Below are 25,510 nucleotides of genomic sequence, written 5' to 3'. Positions count from 1 at the left end.
TCAGAAATTAAACGTGACTGACGTATATTGCTTTATAATAATAAGTGCTTGAATTCACCTGAATTAATCACTTAGCTGTGTCGATCTATTTATAAGATCAATTTTCTATGCGTTTTATCGATCATACTGGGTGCAGTTTCTTTCGACAAGTTGTTTTAGAATTATTCTAAAATGTGCGAAAATGAATATGTTTCACAAGCATTTTAACCTAAATCGTAGGAAAAGTATTTTCCTTGTAAGGTGTAAAATTTCCATTTCCTTATGACGCGTATGTACGTCGTCCACAACGAAGAGGTTAAAAAATGTTGATGGAAAACATATAACAGTTACATTTTGCACAGTGTTTGTACCTTAGAATAAGGTGCTTATTCAAAATATGTTCACTAATTTGCCTATTGTAGATAAAGTGTTATTGGATAATGGTACTGGAAGAAAACATCTTGAAGAAACATCCATTAATCTGTAGTTTATTTCGTAAGACATCATTGTTTCTACAATAATTGTAATTGCTGTCTTGTCGCTGTTACATGATTGAGCCTATGTATGTACAATAGTCCCAACATATTTGATCGGATAGATCAAAACGCGGAAACGGATTACCTCGACGTTCATACGGTAAACGCACGAACAACAAAATGAAAAAACAGTGGGGGAAGGACTCGAGGGGACTTATATTATTACGAAGTTGCAAAACTCGAGTGACAATATGAAATCGTTGTACATAATCGGTTCGGCTTGATCGATCGACAGCTTGATTGTCCGTAAACAATTTGGTTTATTGACTTTATTATGGCGCAGTCGTATTTTGTAAACAAATTTTTCTTTCGTCTAGCGTGTCATCTACCGTTGCGGTTTTCTTTCTAAAACAATTGAACCATGATCAATTTCGCAGGAACCCAAAGTCTCGATGAAAGTAATTTTATACCTTCATGAGAATCGAGGTTCATTAAAAGTCTAACGATTGGAATTTTATGTTACAAGATTGCGGTCATTTTTTACGTTAATATTTTGAAGAAGGTTAATTTTAACTTCATCAAAGCTGTAAATGCGCCTCCATTTTGGGGCAAGAAATGTATTTGACACAAAAGTTTTTGGCGCTAATATAATACTTACTTGATACTAAAGTTTTTGGAGTATCTGCCAATTTGACATTAACAAAATCATTTGAAAACGCAGATTCTATGTGGATAAAAAATATTTTTAAAATACAACCGAAGTAGATAAGTCTGTTATACTTTTAACGTTTCCGCTGACCTTGACGACGGCTCTATATACATAGATAAATCCTTCTCGCTCCTAGATGTTATAACTATAAATTCGTTAATAATAAAAAGGCGAACCGAGTTGTCGACCGTTCAAGGAATTACAATTGATCTCGTTTCCGTGATGCACCTCGGATCACGAATCTGGATAAATGGATCGTGGATACGCTGATAAATTCGATGGATCAAAATCCGCAACGATCGGCTACGGTTCTCGTTACTTTATCCCACAGTTTTTCGAGTTGAGTATTGTATGCCATGATCACATGCGAAACGAACAAACATGAACGACGATCGTCACGAAATTGGAATAAAAATTAGGGAACATAGAGCAGAAATATACACGCAAGAGAAACTGGGGAATGAAATCCGATTTTCTACGCAAACCGTTTTATCGTGTAACTATAAATGTCTTACAATTAAGGGAATGTCGACCAAAAATACGCTTAATATAAAACTTAACGTTAACTCTAACCCGGATACTCTTAATTTAGGCATAACGCGGCCCGTGTCCTTGTTTGCTGAAGAAATCCGCTACCGTCGAATGCAACTCATTCTTATTCAATTAGTTTCTAAATCCGTTACATCTGGTAGCCTAGAGTTCCGCTAAATGCTGATCAAGCATTTCAGAAATTTTTTAAAGATGCATACACAAGATTCAGTTTGTTTAGATGAAGATTTAGACAGAGCGATATTTTAGCAATTCATGATATAATAGTTGTTCTTCTCAAAGAAGCTCTTAATGTTACTGTTTATTAGTCTCAGTTACAGCATACACAATTGGTACTGAATAGAACATCTTCTATATTGTAAATAATAATTTTCCGGTTCACTAACGCGTTCACTATCGTCATTTCTTAGCTGCCTACCTTTATTGTTCAAAAGTTCCATTCAAAATAAAATGTCATAAAATGTTAAAACAATTTAGGAAACGGAAGTTACATTTATTATGACTTTATACAATACCAATGTGCATAAAATTAATTTGGCCATTTTCGTGTGAAGTACGAGATGCCGTACGTCGCATATGTGTTTTAGATCAGTATATTCGATCGTATCCGAGAAATTGTCAAATTCTCTATTAAAAACAAGCGTAACGAAAATTGTAAAGTTCGCAGGCAATTCTTTCTTGTGATGCTAATTAAATTTGATCTTGGATACAGTGCCGCTCGGACACGGGCCCCCGACTAACGATCTAATGACTAGACAGCAAGCAAGTGTTCGTATTCTTTTCCAATCAATCAATCGTTCGAGGATGAAGGTTCGTATGTACTATAAGGTATCGTTAGGCGATCTTACATCGATCGATCGGCGATTATCGCGGCCGACAAGCCTTCGACGTCGACGCGCGACGCCGTCACGAAGAAGCTCGATGCCATTTGATGGCCTGGTTCTCCGTTCTAGCCGTGGCTTCGCTTAAATTCGATTACGGCTTATCCAATCTTAGACCTTATATAGCGCATGGATATACGAACATGCTTATGCATCATTGTAACTATACGTATTATATACACAACTCCAGTTTCTCTCTCTTCCTATGTACAGATTCTCGCAATAATCGGATGTTCGTCACGTCTCGGCGATGCATTTACGTCCTCGTCGTCCTCGCAATGACAGAGACGCGCGACAACGCTTGCTATTCTTCCTCGCAAACAGTTCACTCCTTATCGATCAATTTCACGGCTGGTCGGAGATCGTTTGCTACGATGGTGTACCGTTTTCATGTTTTCTGTCTGTCTGTTTGTCTGTCTGATCGTGTGTACGCTTGTTTGCGCGTGTGTAGGTAGGTGCGTGTGTGTCGTTTTGTTCGTTAGAAAAATCGTAGAAAAAAGCGATCGTTAGAAAATATTACGACGACCAGTCGCGGCGATGACCGGGATTAATCAGTCGTGACATGCTTAGATCGAAAGATGTTCCGAGTTTCTCTTACGTTCATGTTGGTTTTCGCGGGAGAAAATCGTTGCGCCTCGTTGAACGCGAAATCCGCGAACGCTATTTTATTCGAACGTGGCACGATTAGCTGGATCTTCATTCTCGGATATTGACAACAGCGACACGCAGACGCTTATACAGTTAACATTCATTAATTCTTATAGCTTATGATAATTTCGTACTGTTAGTCATATAACTTTATGATAATCGTGCACAGGTAAGTGTCGACACGTTCGTTATCGGGAGGGTACCATTCACTTTGCTGCAGCAGTTTGCAGAAGGAGCGTGAAATTTCGATATTATTGGTACAAGTTGGCTTTGTACTCGAACCTGTTCAACGCTCCTTTGCTAGGTTGCATAATGGAACATTTTATTACAATCGTATGCAATGCTTTTCTTGGGAAAGTGTGCGCTAAAATGCTTCGCGAAACGCAGAGACGGACAAACAAGTTTCGTAGAGAATTAAATATGAAAGAAAACAACTTTTTTACAAAGTGACCGCAGATTTTCGGATCTTAACCCTACGCCGGCAAGATAATTTTACTAACGGGGCCGGCAATTTGGGTCTTTTAAGCCCAGTCTTTATTTTTTTTTATTGTTCTGAACTTTAAAAATATTTGAAAAAATTTGGAAATACTTGTTGAAGTTTTCTACATTAATGGACAATTGATGATTAAGCTTTTCAGGGTGGGGAAACCATGTAGTCCGACCCTTTCGCTTCGAAGATATTCAAAGATGACATTTTCGCCTGGGTACTTGAACAGCTTCGTTGCCGGCGGACGGTTAAATACACTTTTGAACCTGTCCGACGCTCCGTTGCTGCTCTTTACAATGAAACCCTTTATTACAATGGGATGCAATGCTTCTCTTGAGAAAGTATGTACTAAAATGCTTTGTGAGACGCTGTGATGGACAAACAAATTCTATAGACGATAAAATACAGTAAAAAAATAGATTTTGAACGTTTCTACGTTTCACAATAGTACATTTCGTTGCTTTACATTGACAGTAATACGACTAAAAAATTTCAAAATTGTGTTTATTGTATGCAATGTTCAAATTATTTGTCTACTATTATCACGTAAAATGGCAAAATGGCATATTTATAATTCCATCAGTTTTATATTGAGAACATTTATGTCATTATCAGTTAAGCCTTGTATTTATTATTTCCGGAAATGAAAATTTTGAAAAGTGTCCCTAAAATTTACACATTTGGAGCTGTACAAATGCAAAGCAGCCAAAGAATGTAATGTATTTCTTCAAAAAGTATATTATACTAAAATGCTTCGTAAGACACAGGTAGACGAACGAATTTTGTAAATAACAAAATACAGTAACAAAGTACATACATTTAGTTAAAAAATCTTTGCTCATATAGTTAGGAACTAAAAGATGAATTACACTTTACTCAACTAAACCTCATTGCTGACTACATTTGACGACTTTCTGTCATCTTGCTGCGTTTTCATTCAACTATAATGTTTACTCGTGTCTCAAAGTATAAATGCCATATTGATAGATATTAACCACGTCAAATCAGTCATTTTAAACAAGGAAACTCTTTGGTTGATCCAAAGTGTTTGATTTTTGCTACCGCGATTTCGATTTGTTGCTTTTGTTGCGTTATACGCAACATATTAGATGTTTATAATTTTTCTTGTATTCAAGGTACAGACGATATAATTCTAGTAAGATTATAATTGTACTGAGCATTTTAACTTGGCTACCAGTCGAATTATGAACAGGCAGGTATAGTAGTATGTACATGATCTTTGTTTTTCATTATCATGTGCGATCATTTTTAACGTATGAATCCAGTTTCTGTGAACACTTGTTTACGAATGAACGATGACTTTTTATCACTGTAGAGTTTACAAAATAAGAAGACTACATAAAAGAATGCGATTAACTTTTTATCCAACTAATTCGCATCATAAAACTTTTGTATAAAAATCAATAATTAATATACGACGATATCGTTTCGTATAAATCTTCTTTTCAAATGAAACGATTTTCAAAATGCATGGGAACATTGGACTAACCGTTCTAGTACATTCTAAATGATTTTCAACGATTAATTGTTTCAGAGACAATATCTTGTTAACAAAAATATTTTCCAGCATTATCATTCTACCAGTTTCATAGCGATTGTTAATTACATTTCATTTGATGATCGTTACCTTCGTATTGTCGATGTGATTCGAAATCAGGACACACATGATTGTTTCAAGGACATAATGCAAGACAATGCATTTGTATCATGAGTGACTGACTTAGAAATTGCAAGAATGCACGCATTAGTGCGTGCGTCTTGTTTAGAAACGAGGTTTTGTTCTAAGATCCTGCTTGTCTCAGTGTTGTTGCATTTTACTTGAATTATTAACTAAATAGACAGTCGATTTTCGGCAAAATGGCGTAGCAATGTAAACGAACCCTAATAACAGAACGTTTTTCTGGCTTTACGTTGACGGACTCTTTCCTCTGTATTGAGCGATTTCCAATTGACTAATATAACGACTAAAATCAACCCTGGTGACGCACAGTTGCTCAGCAACTACATGATCAAAACAGACAACTTATAATTACATTTTCGTTTATTCATAATACGTATATGAAATTTTCATAAATAAATAGATAGATAAAGCACGTATAAGGTAAAAATAAATCTAAAATATATTAATGCTGCCAAATGTAAATCTATAAATCATAATATAAAAATAAATAATTTATAAAATTCTTAAATTAAAATAATTTAATATATCATATATCACTAGAAAAGTAATCAATTCAATGCTTCTGTATAGTAAGCAGTTAGAACCCTTATCTTTTATGTTTTAAGTTTACATTTTACGTCGCTGTAGCTGAGTTAGATCTGAACGAAAGTGACGATATTAATTACGATAACTTGTATATGTTATATGATAGATTATATAAGTAAAATTACAATATTCTATTAAAAACTTTCATTTTGTACAATTTCAAATGTATAGAAGCATCAATTCAATCACTTTTATTGCAATATACAAGGATTGAAAATATAAAACAAATTGATATCGTCAGAATCTGTTTTTGTGAAAATTATTGATTCGACGAAACAAAATGTGTAAACATTTTATTCCATATTTTCTACGACCTCTGGTAGTGTTGCGTAATGGCTGCATATGACAGCGTTCAACCAGGCCGGTCTGTGTCATTTTTCGTCGCAAGCATAATTTCCAGAGAAAAGTGTCCGACGAACAATGGTGTTCTCGGTTTAAACAGCTCGGTCGATGAATTATACTTTCTTTTTCACGCGATTCTCGCGTAGGCTGTGGTTCGTCCTCGTATGTACAACGCTACTCTGTTGTTTATGATACACATTTTTCCCCGTTTCTCGTACTGAGAGAAGAAATATACTGATCGAACGTATTTCTAACAACGAGAAGCGTCGATTGCGTTCCGCAAACTAGAAATTGCAGAATTCTCGCCGATCAACTTATCTAAGATCGAAGCTTTGTCCTCGGACGGTCGATAGTTATGTAAAAAAATAATCTCGTCCGCAAATACATTGTACATCAAAAAATTCATCGTATAAGTATAAATAATGTAGGAACAAGAAACACAGACACAGAGTAAAAAGAAGAAAAAAGACAACAACGCGTGCAGTTTAAATGTTAAAGTCAAGCTGACGAGATGTTCTGATTGAAAATCTAAATAAAGGCATACAAAGGAACAATTCAAATAAAATGAACGACAGATGGGAAAGATTTGTACACTAAACACACACGGCTTGAAAATGGAAGTTCCAATGTCTTGCTACGCAAGAAATGCTCCTTAATACATTAATAAGAATAACTGAAACAGCGACAAAATAATGTACCATACACGCCATCGTGAAGTTGCAGCATTCACAACAAAATTTCGTGTACTAAATATACACAAACAATACGCGTTCAAATGATGAAATTGTTCGTAGCTGTTCTATCATGCGAATATCCAGTAGGTACATACAACGTTCGGTTCGTAATTGCGACACGCGGTTGTCCTCAATTACGGAAAAGCTATCTACTTAAGCTTCTAATGACTGCAAGGTTTCTCTCAGTACGCGAAGTTTGTATAAATCGCCGCATCGAACGGAAAAATTCAATAATCTTCACTCGCATCTCATCTTAGAATTGCGAGTCCTCGCGACCATCCCGCTCCCTTTCTTCGCAGACGCAGTTTCTACTCAGGAAAAACGAACTCTTGGTCCCTATGTTTTTTCAAAATCTTTCCCCTCTCCCCCTTCCTGTAGTTTAGTGTTTTGTTCTTTTGTTTTTGGGTCTATTGTGTGTTCGTCGGGCAATGAACGGAATCCATCGCATGCTGCATTGGCGGATCCCCGCTCGGACAATTTTACGCTACGTGGATCCTCGTTTCATTAACACGGACAATACCGACGTAATCGTTCAATGAAATTGGAATAGTGTGATTGAACGGTGACACATGGGTCAAAAGATTCATTGTTTCTTGTTTTCGAAAGAAGAAAATACTTTTAATCGAGAGGTTTACTGCTTATGCTTAGAAAAGTAGTCTGGGAATTTTTTTCTCAAAAACAGAGACTTTGTTTGGGACGATGCTTTTGCATTTGAAATAACGTGTTTCGGAGACACACCAGTACATCATAATTTTTATATTTTAAGATATTGATCAGTTACAAGGTTATAGTTGACTTTCTAGCTCTTACACGGAGGATGGCTCTTTTTAATGTGTTCATTTCTTTTTAGGGAATTGAGATCATTTCTTTTTGTTCATTAAAAACGAACGATTTTGTTGTTAGAAAGCGAAACTGTACTTTGGGACGTCTGCCATTTTATTTCGAATCAATGTTTCGAAGCGTTTTTTCTTCAAAATCTATATAATATAGTATATTACACAAATTTTACTATTTTATAATAGTATCTCCAGAAGATCAATCATAACTTTGTAATGAATAAATATTTTTAAATAAATTAATTGTAAGCAACTTCCTTAGATATACCTTTTTAAATACAAAAATATTTCTTTAATAAAGCCTTACAATTTCCGTGGAAAAAGTGTCTAAAAATCAGTTTTTTCAACTGTGCTCACAACCCGACGAATATTTTCCGAATCAAAACGAATTTCTAGATTACTTAACAAAATTTATTTTAAAAATATGTTTTAGAAATTAATAATACTCCAGCAACAGTTAAATATTTAAAAATAAAAACCTTCACAATATAGTATATCAGTTGTCATCTTATATATTAAAGATTCTACTGTATTATTCGTAAGGTATTGCTCGACAATACCGACAAATTTTTTTCTATCAAAGAAATATAATGGAAACGTCATCTGATGTCCATAAATAAATTAAAGAAACATTCGTTATTTCCTACAATTTATAAGTAATACAAACGTTGTGCGAGTGTATAAGACTCATAAGCACTAGTTTAATTGAAATAGTTTATAGATTTAAATCAATTTCATTGATGCCATAAATCGCATAAATGTTAAATTATTAAAAGAACGTAAGAATTGTATAGATTTAATAGATGGCCGTCTGTTGAAAAATTACGATATTTAATTATATGAGTTTACACGAATACATTTCAACATATCCATGACAAATACACGTCTTTTTTCTGTGCTTCTGTTTTCAGTTTATTTATACTTTTCTGTGAGCAAATACAGAAATTGTTCAAAATTGTTAAAAATGTCACTTTTCATGAGTTGTTTAAAAACTAATATCAAAATTCACGAAATTTTCAAAACCGTCGTTGCAAATATTCGAATATTAGCAGGTGTTTGTAGATTATTACAACTGACCTTAACAGAATTTGAATAGAAATAATACGTGTTGGTAGATCACTATCATTGCGAGTATCATCTAAACACTAAAGTTGATGCTTTATTTCCTCAGTCTTGCTCTCAATGGTGGAAGTGACGGCAGTTACGAAATAGCTGACGGTTCTACTCTCATAGATAAAACTGTCGAGCTGCTGCATAATCAGCATTAATCCCTCAACAGACTTTCAACCCAGAGCAATTACTTTTGAACCGAATTTAACCATTTTCAATGAACCTGGATGCTATCCCCATGCATCACCGTCTAGGTACGTTCAAAGCTGCTATAAAAGCCATAAGAGCATCGTTCAGAACGGTGATGAAAGCTTGATTTCTTATCTTCTAAAAGGAAGATTTGCTTCTTCATTTCGTTTATAATAGAGTTGCGCTAATAGCCCAATTTCAATCATTTACGATTTCTCGAAGATTTGTCACTAAACTGCAGATATTTATGCAAAATCAAAATTTTCTAACTCAATTGTAAGAAAAAGAAATTGAATGAAGCTATATTTCTCCTTTTAATTCCTTGCACTATAGCAACGAGTCAGATTCGTAATGAAGATATTATTACACTAGCTACTAAATCTGAATGTTATTTATTCACACGAGGAACAAAAGTTGTCTAGTTCGATTGGGAAAATGATTAACGACGAAGAAGTATTGATCAACGTAGCTGTGAATGAAATCGTAGTGCATTAATAATTTTAACAAATTCAAGAGAAGGCGGCAGCGTTTCTAAATTTGTCTAGTGTCTTCATATCTTCGCGTGTTTTCCAAGTATTTTTATAATAAACGCGTAAAATCCGCATACTTATCTCCAACTTATTACAACAACGATAACATCTGTGTTGTTCCAACATAAACGCACCCATATAAAAACAATAAAATCTACTTCTATGCTCCGCTCTGATCGATGCTCTGATCGATGCTCTTTATCGATTAGCGTAGCTCCATAAACGAAGAAACTAAATCGCGCTGTATTTCACGCTGGTCATCGTCGGAAAGATAGAAACGCTTCCTGAATAACTGCAGTTTGCGTTGCGAGCGACTCGTGCATCCCTGTGTTCTCAATGCCGGTGTCTAAAACGTGTTACCTAACGTTCGTTAAGTACGTGCACCGAGGACCGTCGTCCGTACGCTACTACCTAGATCCTTAAAACGACAACTTCGAGCTTACGCTACAGGAACGAACCTATTCTCTTTTTTTACCGATTTCTCTTTTCGTTTTCTCGCCCCGGTATCCGTATCCTCCGTTAACGTCCACGGGTTTCGTTAGCGTATATCAAAAGGTCTATGTACAAAAGGATCGGTCCCGTGCGAACGCCTCGCGTCGAGACAACGCGTAACGGATCGGCGCGAGGCGTCCTCGCCGGGACCGGAAGTCGAGGCGCGGACAGCGTGCGCATCGAGTGCGCTTTCTGGATCGCTTCCTGAAACGCTTCCTGAAACGCTTCCTGAAACGCTTCCTAAAACGCCTCCTCCTAGCTAGCCTCGGGCTTAGGAACTATACTTACTGCTACGCGATACTGTCCGGTGAATTTTTCGCGTTCGTTCTCACGGACCGATGCTGAACGACCGGTCTCGCGGATCCGTAGACGATTTCGACCGGTGCAACCGGCTTCCGTTTCCGGAGCCCGCCAATCCTTGACAATCGGAGCGATGCACTGGCGCTAGCAACTATCTTGCACAGCGAAAGATAACCCGACGAAACGTGTAACGTAACGGCGAGCACTAGCGCGTGTACAAACAATGAAACGGAAGGAAGGAAGTCGTAGCTTCGGGGAAATCGCGACTGCACCGGCCGCGATAGTATCTAAACGATGTCCTTAAAGAATGCGAGATCACCACGGCGAGCTCTGCTTCTGCTGTTCGTTCTCGTTGATCGCGAGACCATCGGAATCACTTTTTCCTACTCTTCGCGCAGATTATCTTCTCGGGCGAGTCTGTTCTTCATTGTTCTCGGGCAGCGTTGACTTCCTTCTGTACGTGGTAGTGTTCTTCCGCGGCCTCACCCTTTCTGCTCGATTTCTGTACGAACGGGTTAAGTTTTGTTGGGCTGCGTCGATTTTTGTGTGCCCGGCTCGCTAATATCGCTCCTGTTCGACGCGTTGCGCGGCAGCTCGTTTTCACTGAGCGTTCAGCTCGGTCCTGTTGACAGAAAGTTTTAGTGGAAGTGGTGTACAGTGGTGCACGGTTACCTTTGCGTGAAGTTCACGCGGTTCAATTTACACGATGTCTGCATGGTTAAATCTACACGACCCACCCATCTTCCCGCTTCGGAGTTCGGCATTATTCGAATAACATTTTATTCGCCTAGTCTTTCGAATAAATTCTTCGGATAAAGTTCTAAAGTTAGTAGAAAAATTATATTTTAATTCATGATAGAATTATCATTTATTAAAATTGACAATAATTTCTACTGCTTTGTTTAATGTAGCAGAATAAGCTTATTCAGATTTTGACGATAATCTCGAATTTCAAGTATTGTGGAGAAACAATCTGGAACCAGCAATTTTGACTAGTACGGTAAACTTTACAGTTACATAATTGAGTGAAATGAACTTACTTTAAAGCTTTATAACGTTCTTTCTCTGGATTGTTGTCTGGTGGTTCACACTCGAAGGATGCCAAAGCCAGAGCTACATTAGACATAGAAAAATATGTGTTTTTAGAGTAGGTTTATAAATACGTAACATTCTTACATTCAGATATTCTTTCATAAATTCTTGTATTTATGAGAGACCATAATAAATATACTTAATCCTATTCGAAGAAATATTATTGAAAAAAGGATAGAATTGATATGGTATTGTTACGGCGACTTGTCCAAATCAAGTCGCTGTAATGTGAAACTGCCCTGTTGTGAGCAACTCCTTAAAGAAAAATAGAAGAGAGGGGTTGCCACGGAGGTGTTTGATCAACGGACAATCGGAGAGTCGGGATCGGACCGTCGACGCGACGCGGGAGAAGTGTTGTAATTCGTAACAGTATTATAAAACAATAAATATTTAGCAATCGCTTGATTAATATTCACTTGTATTCGTGTGTCCTGCGCTCATAATTATGACATTTTATAACGTCGAATGAATAGAAATGAAAAACCTTTATATAATTTACCATTTTCTGTTAGCACTGGGCTTGCTTGTATAAACGCTATGACGCGCGGGTTCTTCTCGAATGGGCAAGCAACTTGTTTCCAGGCGATGAATTCTGTTACTTGCTTTGCCAGTTGCCAAAACTTCTCGAAGTTAATGTGGCCGTTCGGTAATCTGGAAGAATTATACCAATTACACGGATTAGTTCATAATAATTTCACCATAACACGTAAAAAAGGAACGAATATGGCGTTGAAACGATTCGTCTACTTGTTTATTAGGAGACCACGATTCTTTATGCAAATTACTAGTGTACGTAGATTATTTATATAAAACTTGGAATGAAGGAAACCTTGGTTTCGTTGACTAATTATGATGAAAGTATCAAAATAGAAAGAGAGGTCATTAGATTCTAGATCATACACTTATTTAAAAAATGTAGCAAAGCATATATATTAGTAAATAGTAATAGATATCTGAACACTATCTTCATAAAATAATTAATGAATATTGAGATTTTTATAAGATCCTGTTATGTTATTACAATACAACGAGTTTCCCGAAATGAGATTAGGTTCGTGTCTCGATCAGAGAAGTGACAAGAGGTATTTTAGTTCAAGCCTTTAATAGTTCCAAATTGGTGATGTCGGTAATATGTTAAGAAGAATTCTGATTTTCTTTTAAGTTTATGAAATAAGGAAACCATGAAAAATGGAGAATTCGATGGTAAGGTGGAAGAGAGGTTGGTGGTGATAAGGTGTTGTAGGGTAAAGTGTATTAGGATTTAGACATCGAACTGTGAGTTATTTTTAGGTTCAGATGTACAAGATGTTGGCTTACAAGTGAACAAAGACATGGTCTTCTTATCGATGGTTCTGTGGAAAAAGTGAAATTTATACATAGCAGATGATTAAGATATTGCCAGGTGGACATAAACATGGCACGATATTATGATAGAGGCCGTGAAAATGGAAATAGTATTAACAGTAATAATAATGCTAAATTGTAGTAATGACAATATGAACAATAATAGTAACAATAATTGTAGTTACACTACTAAATTGCGCAAAATGGGAGAATTAGTGAGATACGATATAAAAATTCACAATTTAATTGTATTTATTCGACAATGTCGACGTTCCCTTATACTTTGCACATGATATAAATGTACAAAAATTCGCAGTCTTATTTATTAGTTATATTAGTGACGTTCTTCGTAATAGCTTACATAAAATGGAAGTTTGTAATGCATCTGATGTCAGTACTGATATATTTTCATTCACGAGTATATTTACTTTTCAATTTTCATAACAATGAAAAATTTTCGATGCTCATGTCATGCATAAGAGCAGCCGCGTTTCCATTAGTATCTTGTTTCTTGTTAGCCAAGAATATGTATTCCGTTCAGAAAATGGTGGATCGATACGCATGGAGCGTAAAGTCCCTCAGTGAACTTGCTGTCTCTTGTTTATGTACACACTGCCTTCACGTTACTCCCGCGGGCTAACGGTTGTTTGTTATTTTGTAAAATTAATTTCAGGTAATCCCGATCACATTAGCTGCCGCAGGATACGCGCGGATACGTTAAGTTAATGGTTGGTTCCATAAATTTCAAGCTTAGGGCACATTAATCAATCTTCGGTTTGACGTATGCTTCAATTGATTCGAATTTAATGAGAATTGCTGTCTATCGTACGAGATTCCAATTAATGCGGGCCTTGCGAAGAAATCGATACCACCCGAATCAAAGTATTTACACGATAACGTAATGGTGGAATGAGAAATGATTTTTGTTCTTCAAACTTCGATCGAAGTTTGTTCCATTTAAACGCATTCGATATTAGTCGTATAGAGTTTTTAAATATCTGCCTTTATGATAATTTGACAAAATGTTATTAAATAGATTGTGGATTGAATGTATTTATAACAAAAATATTTAGGTGAAAGATACATAAAAATGTCAGAAGAATTCGAGGCTACTGTCATGTTTCCCTTAACTTACTATAATTATTAACGATAGTCTGTTTATTCTACTTTTATTTATCTAAATTCTGAAAGAATATTATTTAAATAAGTTATAAATAATTTTCAGGTGTTTTAAACAGTTACCTAATATTCTATGCATATTTTATATTTTTCCATTAATCTATTAAGAAATTGGTTTGTTAAAAGATAAGACAGTTGAAAGATTCATTTTTTCGTGAGAATCTAACTACAGTATTTCGACCAGCGGCTTATCAGACCGTGTTAATTGCTTGACGAAACAATTCCCGCAACGGCACAGTATGTATTCTTTCAGCGTGTTAATATTGAAACGGAATATTTCACTTGGTTGAAGGAAAGTTTATGCCCCGGCAAGCGTCCGATGCTTTTTCATTTTTGTAATTTCAAGAAGTAAGTTCAAAGTGGTCAGTTTACGAAGAAGACCCAGAAAGTTTCGTGGTAGTCCCTTCAACTTCCGCATACTCTTCTAAAGCACTGTAATTTTATGCGCAAACAATCTCGAAACTTTTTTGATGAGAAGCAATAATATCAAATAGTTATTCCTCAGATTGTAGGTGCGGACGCGAACAAGAGATTACAAACGAATCAGAAAGAGATTTAAATCTGGGACGACTTTTCTAATTTGCTAACTGCTCTTTATGAAAACTTTCAGAGAGTTAGTTGAACGCTGAATCCACTGTGTCGATCAAAATGATTTGTAGAGTTTTTATTTTAGAATTATTGAAATTATAAAAACCCTGACAAGGTTCCGGGATCAAGCAGTTCAGGTTTTATGCTTAAATTAAGTTAATATAAACGCAAACAGTACACTATGAAACGACGTGATATTGATAGACATAACGACGGACGTCTTCTCTTTACAAGAACCTGCCGATTAATTTCTGCAATTTCCATCAGTCTATTTCACAGGAAATGACATTATAAATTTCTTAGGATATCCTCAATTTGCACAGTTGTCATGTTAAACTATACACTTTTGCTCAGGTATTTTTTATGCATATTTCGATAGTTGCCTATTAACAATATCCAGGTACGTTCTACTATTCATTTTTGTAGAAACAAATTCAATATCCGTCTTTCCATAATATCCTATAGCTGCTCATAATACCACCGCCAATTTGCCACCTTTGCAACACGATTACTTCTTTCCTCAGATCATGAAAATGATAATTTAAATCATCAGGCTCATCTAAATTAAAACGCTTTCCGTCAGAAATGATTATTTTTTTCCACTTTTTACGGCAATGTATTCGATGCTCTGCAAATTCCAGTCTGGCTTGTTTACGTTTGTCAATTAGTGGCGGTTGCGTCTTCATTTTAAGCCTTTTCAAATGCTTAGACTCTTTATTATTCTCTGTACTATCCTAACACTCGTCCCCACACCGGATTCCGCTGCTATTTGCCATACTGCCATTGTAGGATTCGAAACATGTATTAAAAGTTGCCTTTCTCGCACAGTTGTTGATTTTGGACGACCACCGTGCGACGTTTTGTATAATCAAACACTATTGCACACACAATATCACTTTAAATATTGCACGCCTAATAACAACAATTGGAAACAAAAATCACCTTTCGCAATGTTTAGTTTGCCGTTGCACTGGAGACTGTCTTATAATTTTGTCGGGGATCGAGTAGCATGGTTACATTTTTTGCTTCAGTTTTCGAGACTGCTGACTTACGTATTTCATACAACTGAGCGATTTTTTAAGGTGTAAACGCGATAATACTACGAATAAAAGAAAAAAATAAATTTCTAAGTTAGATAGAATTTTCCGCAATTTCCGTGAGTTTCTTATAGTTTTGCCGCGGTGTATAGGTTATTACTGCGAATCTCTTATTCCGAATCAGGGTAGAGATTTCAAGCCGGATTTCCGGCGGGTACCGCGGCCATCGAACCGTTCCCAAAAAGAAACTGTTGTCCCCGATGCGACCGGCTCAAGAAGACAACTTCCATCGGCAAAAAACGCATCTGCTCAGCGGACGGAACGCTAGACAAATCACCGTCGGCGGAAAAAAAGGAAGAATCGATAGTTCCCAGGGAAACTCTTCGTTCGCGGCGTTTTGAAGACCGTTCGCGCAGCTGTGCTCCCGTTTCGAAGTTGTCGGATACGTCGGAAAAAGGAACGAATTTCGGGCGTCGTCGCATCCTGCACGACCGGAATCGGTATCCCGGTAACGATCCGCGGAGCGATACAACGGCCGAGAATAGACGGCCGTGCAATGGGTATGCTCGCGGAAGCATCGGAAAATTACGAATCGAACTTGAGCAATTTATCGTCGGTCGGAAGCACGCGAATACGTGCGCATACAGCAGCGACCCTCGCTTCCGGTAGCAGAATCGCCGCGTAACGGCCGCGTAACAGACGTTTACATACGCGCGACTATCCGTCTTCCGTCTACGGATCTTCCGCAAGCCGATATCTATCGCCGAGGAACCCATCTTCGGGGAACTCCTCCCCCGCAATCCCGATCACCGAGACCCGTTTGATCGAAACGCCATTACGTACTTCGTCTTTCGTGGAGCAGGACAGATAATTGGTTAAGGCTACACGTTTTTCTTTACTAGACTGTGTAACTCGAGGTGCATTGGGAATCGATGTTCTTTCTTGTATTATTGATACCCCGACGTGACCTCCGATCACTGGCATTTCGTGTCGCGAAACGACTACGACGCTATTTCTTGGTATACGATGCGCGATTTACCCAGAAATGGGGAGAAAATTAATTAATTAATTCGTACGAACCGAGAAGTTTTTTCAATGGTATTGAGAGATTGTAGATCTTTGTGCAAAATACAGATTTTCTGGATTGATTGTAGACCTGGCGAAAAATATTTCAACTAAGAAATACAAATGTTTGCTATTTCTATTGCTGTGCTATATGCTATTTCTTTTAACTGTGTTATTGAAATAGTAATTTCGTGATCATTTGAAATAGTAATTTATTTCTGTATTAGTTGAAATACTTAATTGATTTTACATGCTATTATATTACTTACAATTTACCAAAATTATTAAAAGCAGGCTCGCGATTACAATATGCTATTAATTTTAATATAGTGTTTTATGATTTAGAAAATTTAAAAAATTCTTATTTTGCATAAATATTCGTAGTCTATGTAATAGTTGGCGAAGAAACCACTATTATTGATAGGCGTGAAAAGAAGCGACCGAAATCGTGTTTGGTTTATTTATTAATTTCATTAAATAAATCAAGACGAAATTAATTGTATGTTTGTTTGTAAAGTGAAATTTTTAAAATCTATTTTACGTTCGACGTGAAATTGAATTCTACTTATTATTTCCTATTCCAGTATTATTTATCTATATGTACAATCTTAGAGGAGATGATCTTCCGTCAATATGTTACTACGAAATATATTTCCATAATTCTTCTGTTTTGTTACGATGAAGAAAACAGTGTGTATTTTACGTAGTTCCGTAACATTCACTGATCTATTACTCGGTCCGCGTGTATTCTAAATTCTGTTATTTGATTTTCAAGTTCCTCACAAATAATTGAAAATTTCATACGTTGCATTCGGGTCTATAGAAAAACGAACGTGTCCAGGATGGCTACCCTTGGAAAATATGTTGCAAAATTTAATAAATGCTAGTTATATTTTTGACAAAAGGTCCGCCATTCTAATTTTGCTTAAGTGATTGACATTAGTCATTACAGTAAACATTGCCAGCTATCAAGTACAACGGCCAGAAGCGTCCATTAGTCGAGAGTTAAACATCTTCGCGTCAGTGATTATTGGATTTCGCCAGACGCGAACCCTCGGCTGGAATCAAAGGCAGCCTCTGACCCGGCTTTAGTCGAACGGCCTAAAATCCATAATAGACAAGCATTTGTCCGTAATCTGTGAGCGTCTTGGAGCAATTTGTGTCCGCGTTTCTACATGGTGTTCCGTTCTAGCAATTCAGGAAAACGTACTAGCGGTGTTCCGACGATGCCTTCCCCACGAACCGTACATTTTGCCGGGGACTGCGCCGTTCCACTGCCATTTCGGAGATAGCGCGCGCTGTTACGAGTTTAATGCACATATGTTACGCGATGCGACGCCGTCCCATATACGCGGCCGAGTATTATGCACGCAGTTGTCCAGTAAATACTGCCTCAAGTAGTGGAACAATTTCGAATAGAATTTTTTTCCCCCTGACGAAACTCATTGCGACCATATACCGAGCTTTTTCGGGAAACGATCTCATTTCGCGGTGCAATCGTACAAGCGACGAGCTCGCCGAATGAGAAACTTATTCTCGCAAACGTGTCAGAGTAATGATGGAACCGAGCACGAGTCAAAAAGAGTTCACGATGACACAAGATCATAAAGAATTTCCGTGATTGTGTGCCTTCGAGATGAGGCAGACGCTATTTCAAATAACATAAAAATGGAAACAGTTAGAATTTTTATTTTTGTCTAGGGGATTTTTTATTTGTATCATAATTTCTTCTTAGTGACTAGAGAACAGTACATATTGTCGATCCTGATACTCTCTTTCATCGAAATACAATTTCAATGATCCTAACCAATTTTTCATTTTAAAAAATAGCAGCTTCCTTCATTTGCAACATTGATTATACCTATGCATAAGCCTAAAAAAAGTGACACATTCTACTAATTCATATTCAAATGTTCTACTTTATTTGTGCAACGATCTAGTGTAATCGTAACTCTATATTATAATGAAATGTAATTGTTTGTTGTCGACAGCTCGCTTTGAATGGAAATCGAAGGCAGATCTCTTTCTTTCTCTTTCTATCTCTCGCTCCCCCTGTCCTTGTATCTCTCTTTGTCAGTCTTTCGGGTCGCTTTTCTCGTCTTTTCAACTTTTCGTCGGGCTACGAGAAAACAACTTTTGCTATTACAAGTTTAATAGGTTTACACGAGGAATTCAAGAAGAGGGGGCGTTTTTCGCGTGCGCGAAAACGAAGGAAATGGTATGGCACATTCGTCGTCGTGATAAATACGCCCGAGAAAAAGAACGGAAAGGTGAGGCCGGCCACCTTGTGAGAGAGCGAGTTTTTCAAACGACGACGACGTAACACCATCACTGGAATAAGATTATCGAAACTTCGGAAGATCCGCTGAAAAAAGAACGCGGTACGTTCGATGCAATATGGTCGATGGCATTCCCCGTGCGGTCTAGATATTTTCGCCTTTAGCGAACTTAGATTACTTTATAATTATTCCCCCGAATTTTCCGACCTCCCCTGGTAATCCAACGAAGAAATACGAATTCGCAAAGTCACGTGCAAACGATTGCGTTGCTAAAGTTCAGATGATGTGTCGGATAAGCGCACGAACGGGTAATCTACTTTCCTTTGAGCAAACTTGATGTAATTTGGAAGGAGAGAGTCGAGCTTCTCGTTATCTCATTGGTATTTCTATTTATGTTTGTTTTCGAATATCGTGTGCTAGTTTTAGAAACGAGAGAAGCTAGTTATACTTTAGTATTATGTCTAAATTAATCATTTACTTCTTGATATTTTCTCGGAGTTTCATTTTGAACATAAATAACTACAGCTGTACAAGCTGTACAATAATAAACAGTTGCACAAGAGCTGTTAAGAATAATTTAAAAAGTTTCAGGTCTTTGAAATGTTTTAAATACGAACTTATCAGTCGCAATGGCTTGTCTTTAATTCCATTATACTATCGCAAATATTCAGCATGAAAATGATAGGCAGTTAGCTAACTTCGATATTTCAATTCAATCTATTTTGAAATTGCTCGTATTTTGCATCTGAAACTGGACAAAATATTTAATATTCCAAATAGTGCAATTGGACAATATTTATATTTTCATACTTTCTATTTGTTTGTTTACTCCTGCAACGTGTGCCCATAATTTTAATAATCAACAAACAAATTTCTTGGTTTTTTCTTGATAGACTATAAGAGACAGCACATTATTTTTGAGAACGTTAGTATATTGTAAATGTAATCGATATCTCCAACAAAAATATCTATTTATAAAAACAAATTGCATCCTATGCATAAAGGTCAACCAATTTAGATCGTCAAGTTGAGATTACTCGTAATTTAGTGTGTTATCTTACCGGCAGTACCGTCTTATCAGAGATTATTGCATGGGTCTATTTTTAATACGGACGTCTGAATCAGCGTGGATAAGCCGAGAAAGTAATGAAAAGTGCTTGTCAATTTCACCGGGATTTAAGTCGTAATTACTTGGAGCACGAAAGTGGAACTGAATCTTTTCAATTTTGATTAAACTTGAAATCTCCCCGAGTGCCCTTAAATGATTAATGCGATGGCAAGGTTTTTTCAACTCACTTGTTGCTGCATCCCTCGTTCAAGAAGTAGAGATCCTTGACCAGCAAGCTGAAGAAGGGCACGACGATTCTCTGTCGTTCGTCCGTAGCGCCGGCGCTACGCCACATCGCTGCTTTCAACGTGCTACGATAGCTGCTGAAATTGCTGCTCGGATCCATTTGGTGTTCTAGAATCGAGAATTTCGCCAACTGCACCTTTGACCACTGTAACAGAAAATATTTCGGTGCTTGATGTTTCTCTGTTTACCGAAATTAAAAAGACACTACGAAAATTATTCGCTTAACGCGCCACAGATTATTTCGTCTGGAATGGATCAGCTGCAGCTCCGGCTTCCCTCATTTTGAATCGTTTTATTAAACAGGAAGTTTCACCTTAAGCGCCGTCACGAGCCAACTGATCTTGCCTCTAATTGGTCACTGTTTTTCGTTAATAACTCGTAAACAAAGCCAGGGATTGCATTTTCGCTAAGGAACCCCTTCCCCCTTCCCGGGTGTTAACATAATTATGGGACACCCTGCATAATTTTTCGTATCAGGCATAGAAATAAATTCACAATTATTGAATTATAAAAATATGTCCATGTATATATGTTTTATAATAGAAAACGTACTTATTATTATAAAGCAATCAATCGCGTTCGCTGCTCGTTATTTCCATTGTTAATAATAACATTTTTACAAATTATGCAACAACTCTAACAATGATATCAATTTCATACGAAGCGAAAAGTGACACGACAATTCAATGTAGATAAAAAGTGACAAACGTTATCACTTTACCCTTATTGCCTGTAGATTGACCGAAGGATGGGGTCGAAGTTTTTCTTTAGGTAGATTAAAAGGCGTATCAAGTGCAAACTGGGGGGAGGGGGAGGGGAAATGGCAGGATAGGAAGGAAAGACCGTAGAATGAAGGAAAATGGATACAAAGAAGGGACACGATAGCAAAGCTGCAAGGGAGTAGGTCAACAAAAGAGGAGCAGGGTCAGAAAGAGAAGTTAACTGCCTGACCGTGCAAACGGCACAGCAGCGGCACGGCGCGGCGTGGCGGGCAGAATTCGATATATCGGAATAGGAAAAGGGTATTGGGTTGAATGCAATGGGATCAGCTCCATTGCATTGTATCCAGATGGCCGAGATGCACTTATTGTCTGTCGTGAACACGTTTCGCTTGGGCTCGTTTTCTCCTTCTGCGTATTGTCGATCTTGTTGAAGCGCCAGCGCGCAGGAAAGCGTGGTGGGTAGGTAGGGGGATAAGCGTAAAGGATTTCATGAACGTCAACCATCGACGGTGAACAGGTTCTGATAGTATAGAGTATAGAGACAGTGCAATTCTATGGGTTATAACACTTTCAAAAGTGGTTGTGAATGTAATTATGAAGTTATTGTTTATGGAACAACTGATAGCAATTCTTTACTCTTTTTGACTTGGGATCGAGATTCCCTCTTTAACACGATCATTACTATCGGAGACTTAAAGCCAGTGTAATTTAAGTACCGGTATTGCGCTAATAAAACTGTATCGAAACCGATGTAATACCGAAATCGTTGCAGTACCGAAATGTATAAATACCGAAATCAGTACAATATTGAAATATATGAATACCGAAATCGATACAATACCGAAATAAAGATAAATGCCGGTATTTTTTTAATTCTCCTTTTGCTGACATCTTATCATACTTTGACGAGGCAGATTCGTGATGAAGCTTTTTAATAATAATCTATTACGTACTGATGTCATTTCGTTTTTTAAGTCGGAATAATATTCTGTTGTCATCGCTATTTAAGCACTCAAGTAAATGTAGGCATGTAATCAACATAAAAGTTTACTTTTCTACTAAGAAATGAGTATAATAGCGGTAGCAAAATCATACGAGTTTGAAGCGTCAGTAAAAAAGTATATCAACTTTCTCGCATGAACATAAAATATCCTAAACATCGATTTTCTGTTGAAAATTATGTATCGAAAGCAGAGAACACGATAATGGAAAGTCAGATTTGCGTTGTTGAACTCAACAAAATTCACTTATCGCTAATCGGATAGTCTAAGGAAAGTTCAAATTCGTCGGTCGTTCTTCCTATTAAAGAAGTAATACTTTCCAGCTGTTTGCTTCGATGCTAATTAGCAACTTCTCGAGGAAAAAGTTTCTAAGCTTGTCAGAGAAATGGAACGATAAAATCTGATCCGTTTCAACTTCATAATTCGAGCGTCGCCGGAGCACGAAACAAAACGAAATACGGAACGCGGCGATAGTGTTATTCTTCCACCTTGAAAACAGTCCGTCGTCGCTGAAATGATCCGCGACGCGACGCAGCTTCGGGGTTTCCACGGCATCCACGTTAGACGGAAGTAATAATTGAATCAACTTCGCGAGCGATGAAAACGTCCACGTAGACGTCGGAATTAATCTCGTCTGTCGTATATTCGCGACGGTCTCATTTAGAAATTAACGCTCAGACGAACACGCTCCAGCGGCCTCGCGAGACCGTAACGCACGAATAATATTAATTAACGTTGCCAGAGCTATTGATGACCGTTAACGAACTAGGAAACTCGGCCGTAAACCTGTTTCACGTACCATTTCGTGGACTTCGGTATCGATGAATACCGTTAATAAGCTGTTCTATTTCGAATTGAAAGCTCGGCACTTCACGCTTCTATTTTCTGCATTTCTGGAGTTATCCTTCACTTAAGGCATCGTTTGGAGATTGTTAAACGTGTGCGCGGTCTCGAGAGTGTGCGTATGCATTATTAACCCGTCAGTACACACGTGTGGCTTCAGTAGACACCCACCATTAGGGGAAACCGTATCTCTTTCTCGTGTTTCCTTAACGGTAATTTCGCCGCTTTGTTTACTTTCTTGCTGTACTCTTCAGATTGAGGATTTCAGTTCTCCTTGAGGTTTCTAGAGAGGAGTATCGGATTCTCGTGCGGATTCTTGTGTGTTATCAACGAAATGGAGATGTACGTTCTCCCCAAAAATAGGATGAAAAAGCCCTTAACCGGACTGCCATTTACAACCAGTTATTGTTTCAATAAATATCGCATATTTCCAAGTTAGTAAGTGCATGTAAATTTACGTTGAAATATTGCAAGCTTGATGAATTATTAGAGGATTACATGAATTTTTAAATAATTACGTTACCGTATGTTAATAATGACTTGTTTGTTTAAAATTGCGCGTGGCCGCCGGGATCATCATAATTCGATTGCGAGTTAAAAATGTGGGAAAACATTGAATAACTTCGTTGAGGCTGTTTCCAAACTGTCATTATGAACAATTAATAAATAAATTTGCTTCTAGTTAATACATAAATGTTATCATTCAAAACGTATCCGTAAATTAAATAAGCCATGCACGTCTGTATAAATACATAGTTTGAATAACCTTGAATAAAGGAAACCAATTTTAACACAAAATGAAACGCTAAAGTTGAAACATTAATGGCCACTGATAGAAATTTTACCATGAACCAAAATGGCCCCGATTAGACTAGAACGGTTTAAAATCCGGTGTATCGATTTCTAATTATGCTCCACGATAAGCTGAACATATTATATATGGAGAGCAAGATTGGATCCCCTGTTAAACACACGCGCATTCTTTTCCAGAGAAGGCTCTCTTGTACGGAAATTAAATTTTTCAAGGATCAAGAATCTTTTGCCGCGCACATTATACTCCCAGAGAGATGAAAATAGTAGAAGAGAGAGAGAGAGAGAGAGAGAGAGAGAGAGAGAAAGAGAAAGAGAGAAACAGAGGTTTTCCTCGCCGCGGGAGCTATATTTCCCGACATGACTCGATTCGATTCCTCGGAAAATACTGTCGCGGTGGAAAAAAGGACACCAGGAATCGAAGACTTCGATGGATCCGGTAAATTGAAACTCGGATGGGATACAGAGGGGATAAATGGAGAGGTTATGGGTCGCGAGAGCTGTTTTCAGGCAGGGTCTTGCGAAACGACGCCAAAGGAATCGGTCCTTGTTTTTAGCGATGCCTGAAACTAGAACTCTAATTACAGAGATTTATGAAGCCGATCCGAAGCGGCTAATTCCGGAGTTCCTTCGTGAACAAAGGGAGATAATTCGGCCAGCATTCACATTAAATAGCGCGCGACAGAGACAGGTCTTCTGTTTTGAATTCATTTCGATTCTATTAACCGTATGTAGCGCGGTTTAAATCCGAAAGGGTTTTTCATTCCCCAGACCATTATTCATCGTTGGCTGAATATCTCCTTTCTCGAGTATGATTCTTATCGTCCATCTGAATATTTAATATCTAAATGAAATCTTGTCGATGGAAAATGAATAAAGCTGCGCAAGCGGGAACGTTAACATGTCCGCGGGAGAATGAGTCTCTGCGGTCTGTGTTCGTCATCCAATGTTTTGCTCACGGCTGAAATTTTCGCATTTCCAGTTGATTTACATATTAAAAACTGAATTTAAATTCGTCTCGCGCAGTTTTGTCGAATAAAAGAGCAATGGAGTCGCGTCGCCAAGGGCGGAGTGCGACGGACGATGAATTATTAGAGGCTAAATGGGAAGACGACTCAAAGGAAAAGGGGAATACAAAGACGTTCCGGAAATTCGATTCTCGTCGCTTCAGAGCGGAGAATTCTGTTCTGAAATTACTCTAGATCACACAAATAAGACTTTTCGTCGACCCGCTTGGACATAATTGTCCACGCGTAATATACAGTTGACGGTCATACATTTCTTATTTATTTAGTTTGTATCGTTTTGATATCTACAAATGCATGTTTCACTTTGTGAACCTCAAACATAGGGTTGCAAAATTGAAACAAGTCATGTTTTCGGTCCCCCGACTTTTACGAAGTCTATTTTTGACTACTTAACGAAACAAAAAAATGTACAAAATTAACAAGATCTAATAACATTTTTATTTTTCCATTATAATGAGTAGTATTTTAGTTGACGAAGGAAACTTCCCGTTAATTGCAATTTTTGTAAAATGGCATATTAAAATGAATTTGCATAAAGATACGCAGTCGAGTTATAAGCATAGGTTAATTAAAAATCTGAACCCGCCAGGAAATCGGGGCCGATAAATTTCGCGATGTT

At 37.4% G+C, this 25,510-nt stretch overlaps 1 protein-coding gene across 1 annotated transcript in view; it reads right to left on the bottom strand.

Annotated features, from left to right (window-relative positions):
- Positions 1–451: 451 nt before the first annotated feature.
- Positions 452–25,510, bottom strand: part of LOC143259730 (uncharacterized) — an 801,439-nt gene continuing 776,380 nt past the window's right edge. Inside the window, exons 11-14 of the mRNA XM_076523132.1 lie at positions 20,430–20,632; positions 12,141–12,292; positions 11,590–11,662; positions 452–11,171 (exon numbers count right to left, since the gene is read on the bottom strand). Of these exons, the coding sequence (XP_076379247.1) occupies positions 11,150–11,171; positions 11,590–11,662; positions 12,141–12,292; positions 20,430–20,632 (450 nt within the window). The 3' untranslated portion in view covers positions 452–11,149. The remainder of the gene's footprint in view (positions 11,172–11,589; positions 11,663–12,140; positions 12,293–20,429; positions 20,633–25,510) is intronic.

Source organism: Megalopta genalis, chromosome 6 (genome assembly GCF_051020955.1).
Source record: "Megalopta genalis isolate 19385.01 chromosome 6, iyMegGena1_principal, whole genome shotgun sequence".
In the NCBI taxonomy this organism is placed as follows: domain Eukaryota; kingdom Metazoa; phylum Arthropoda; class Insecta; order Hymenoptera; family Halictidae; genus Megalopta; species Megalopta genalis.
This window is presented reverse-complemented; position numbering and strand designations above follow the sequence as displayed.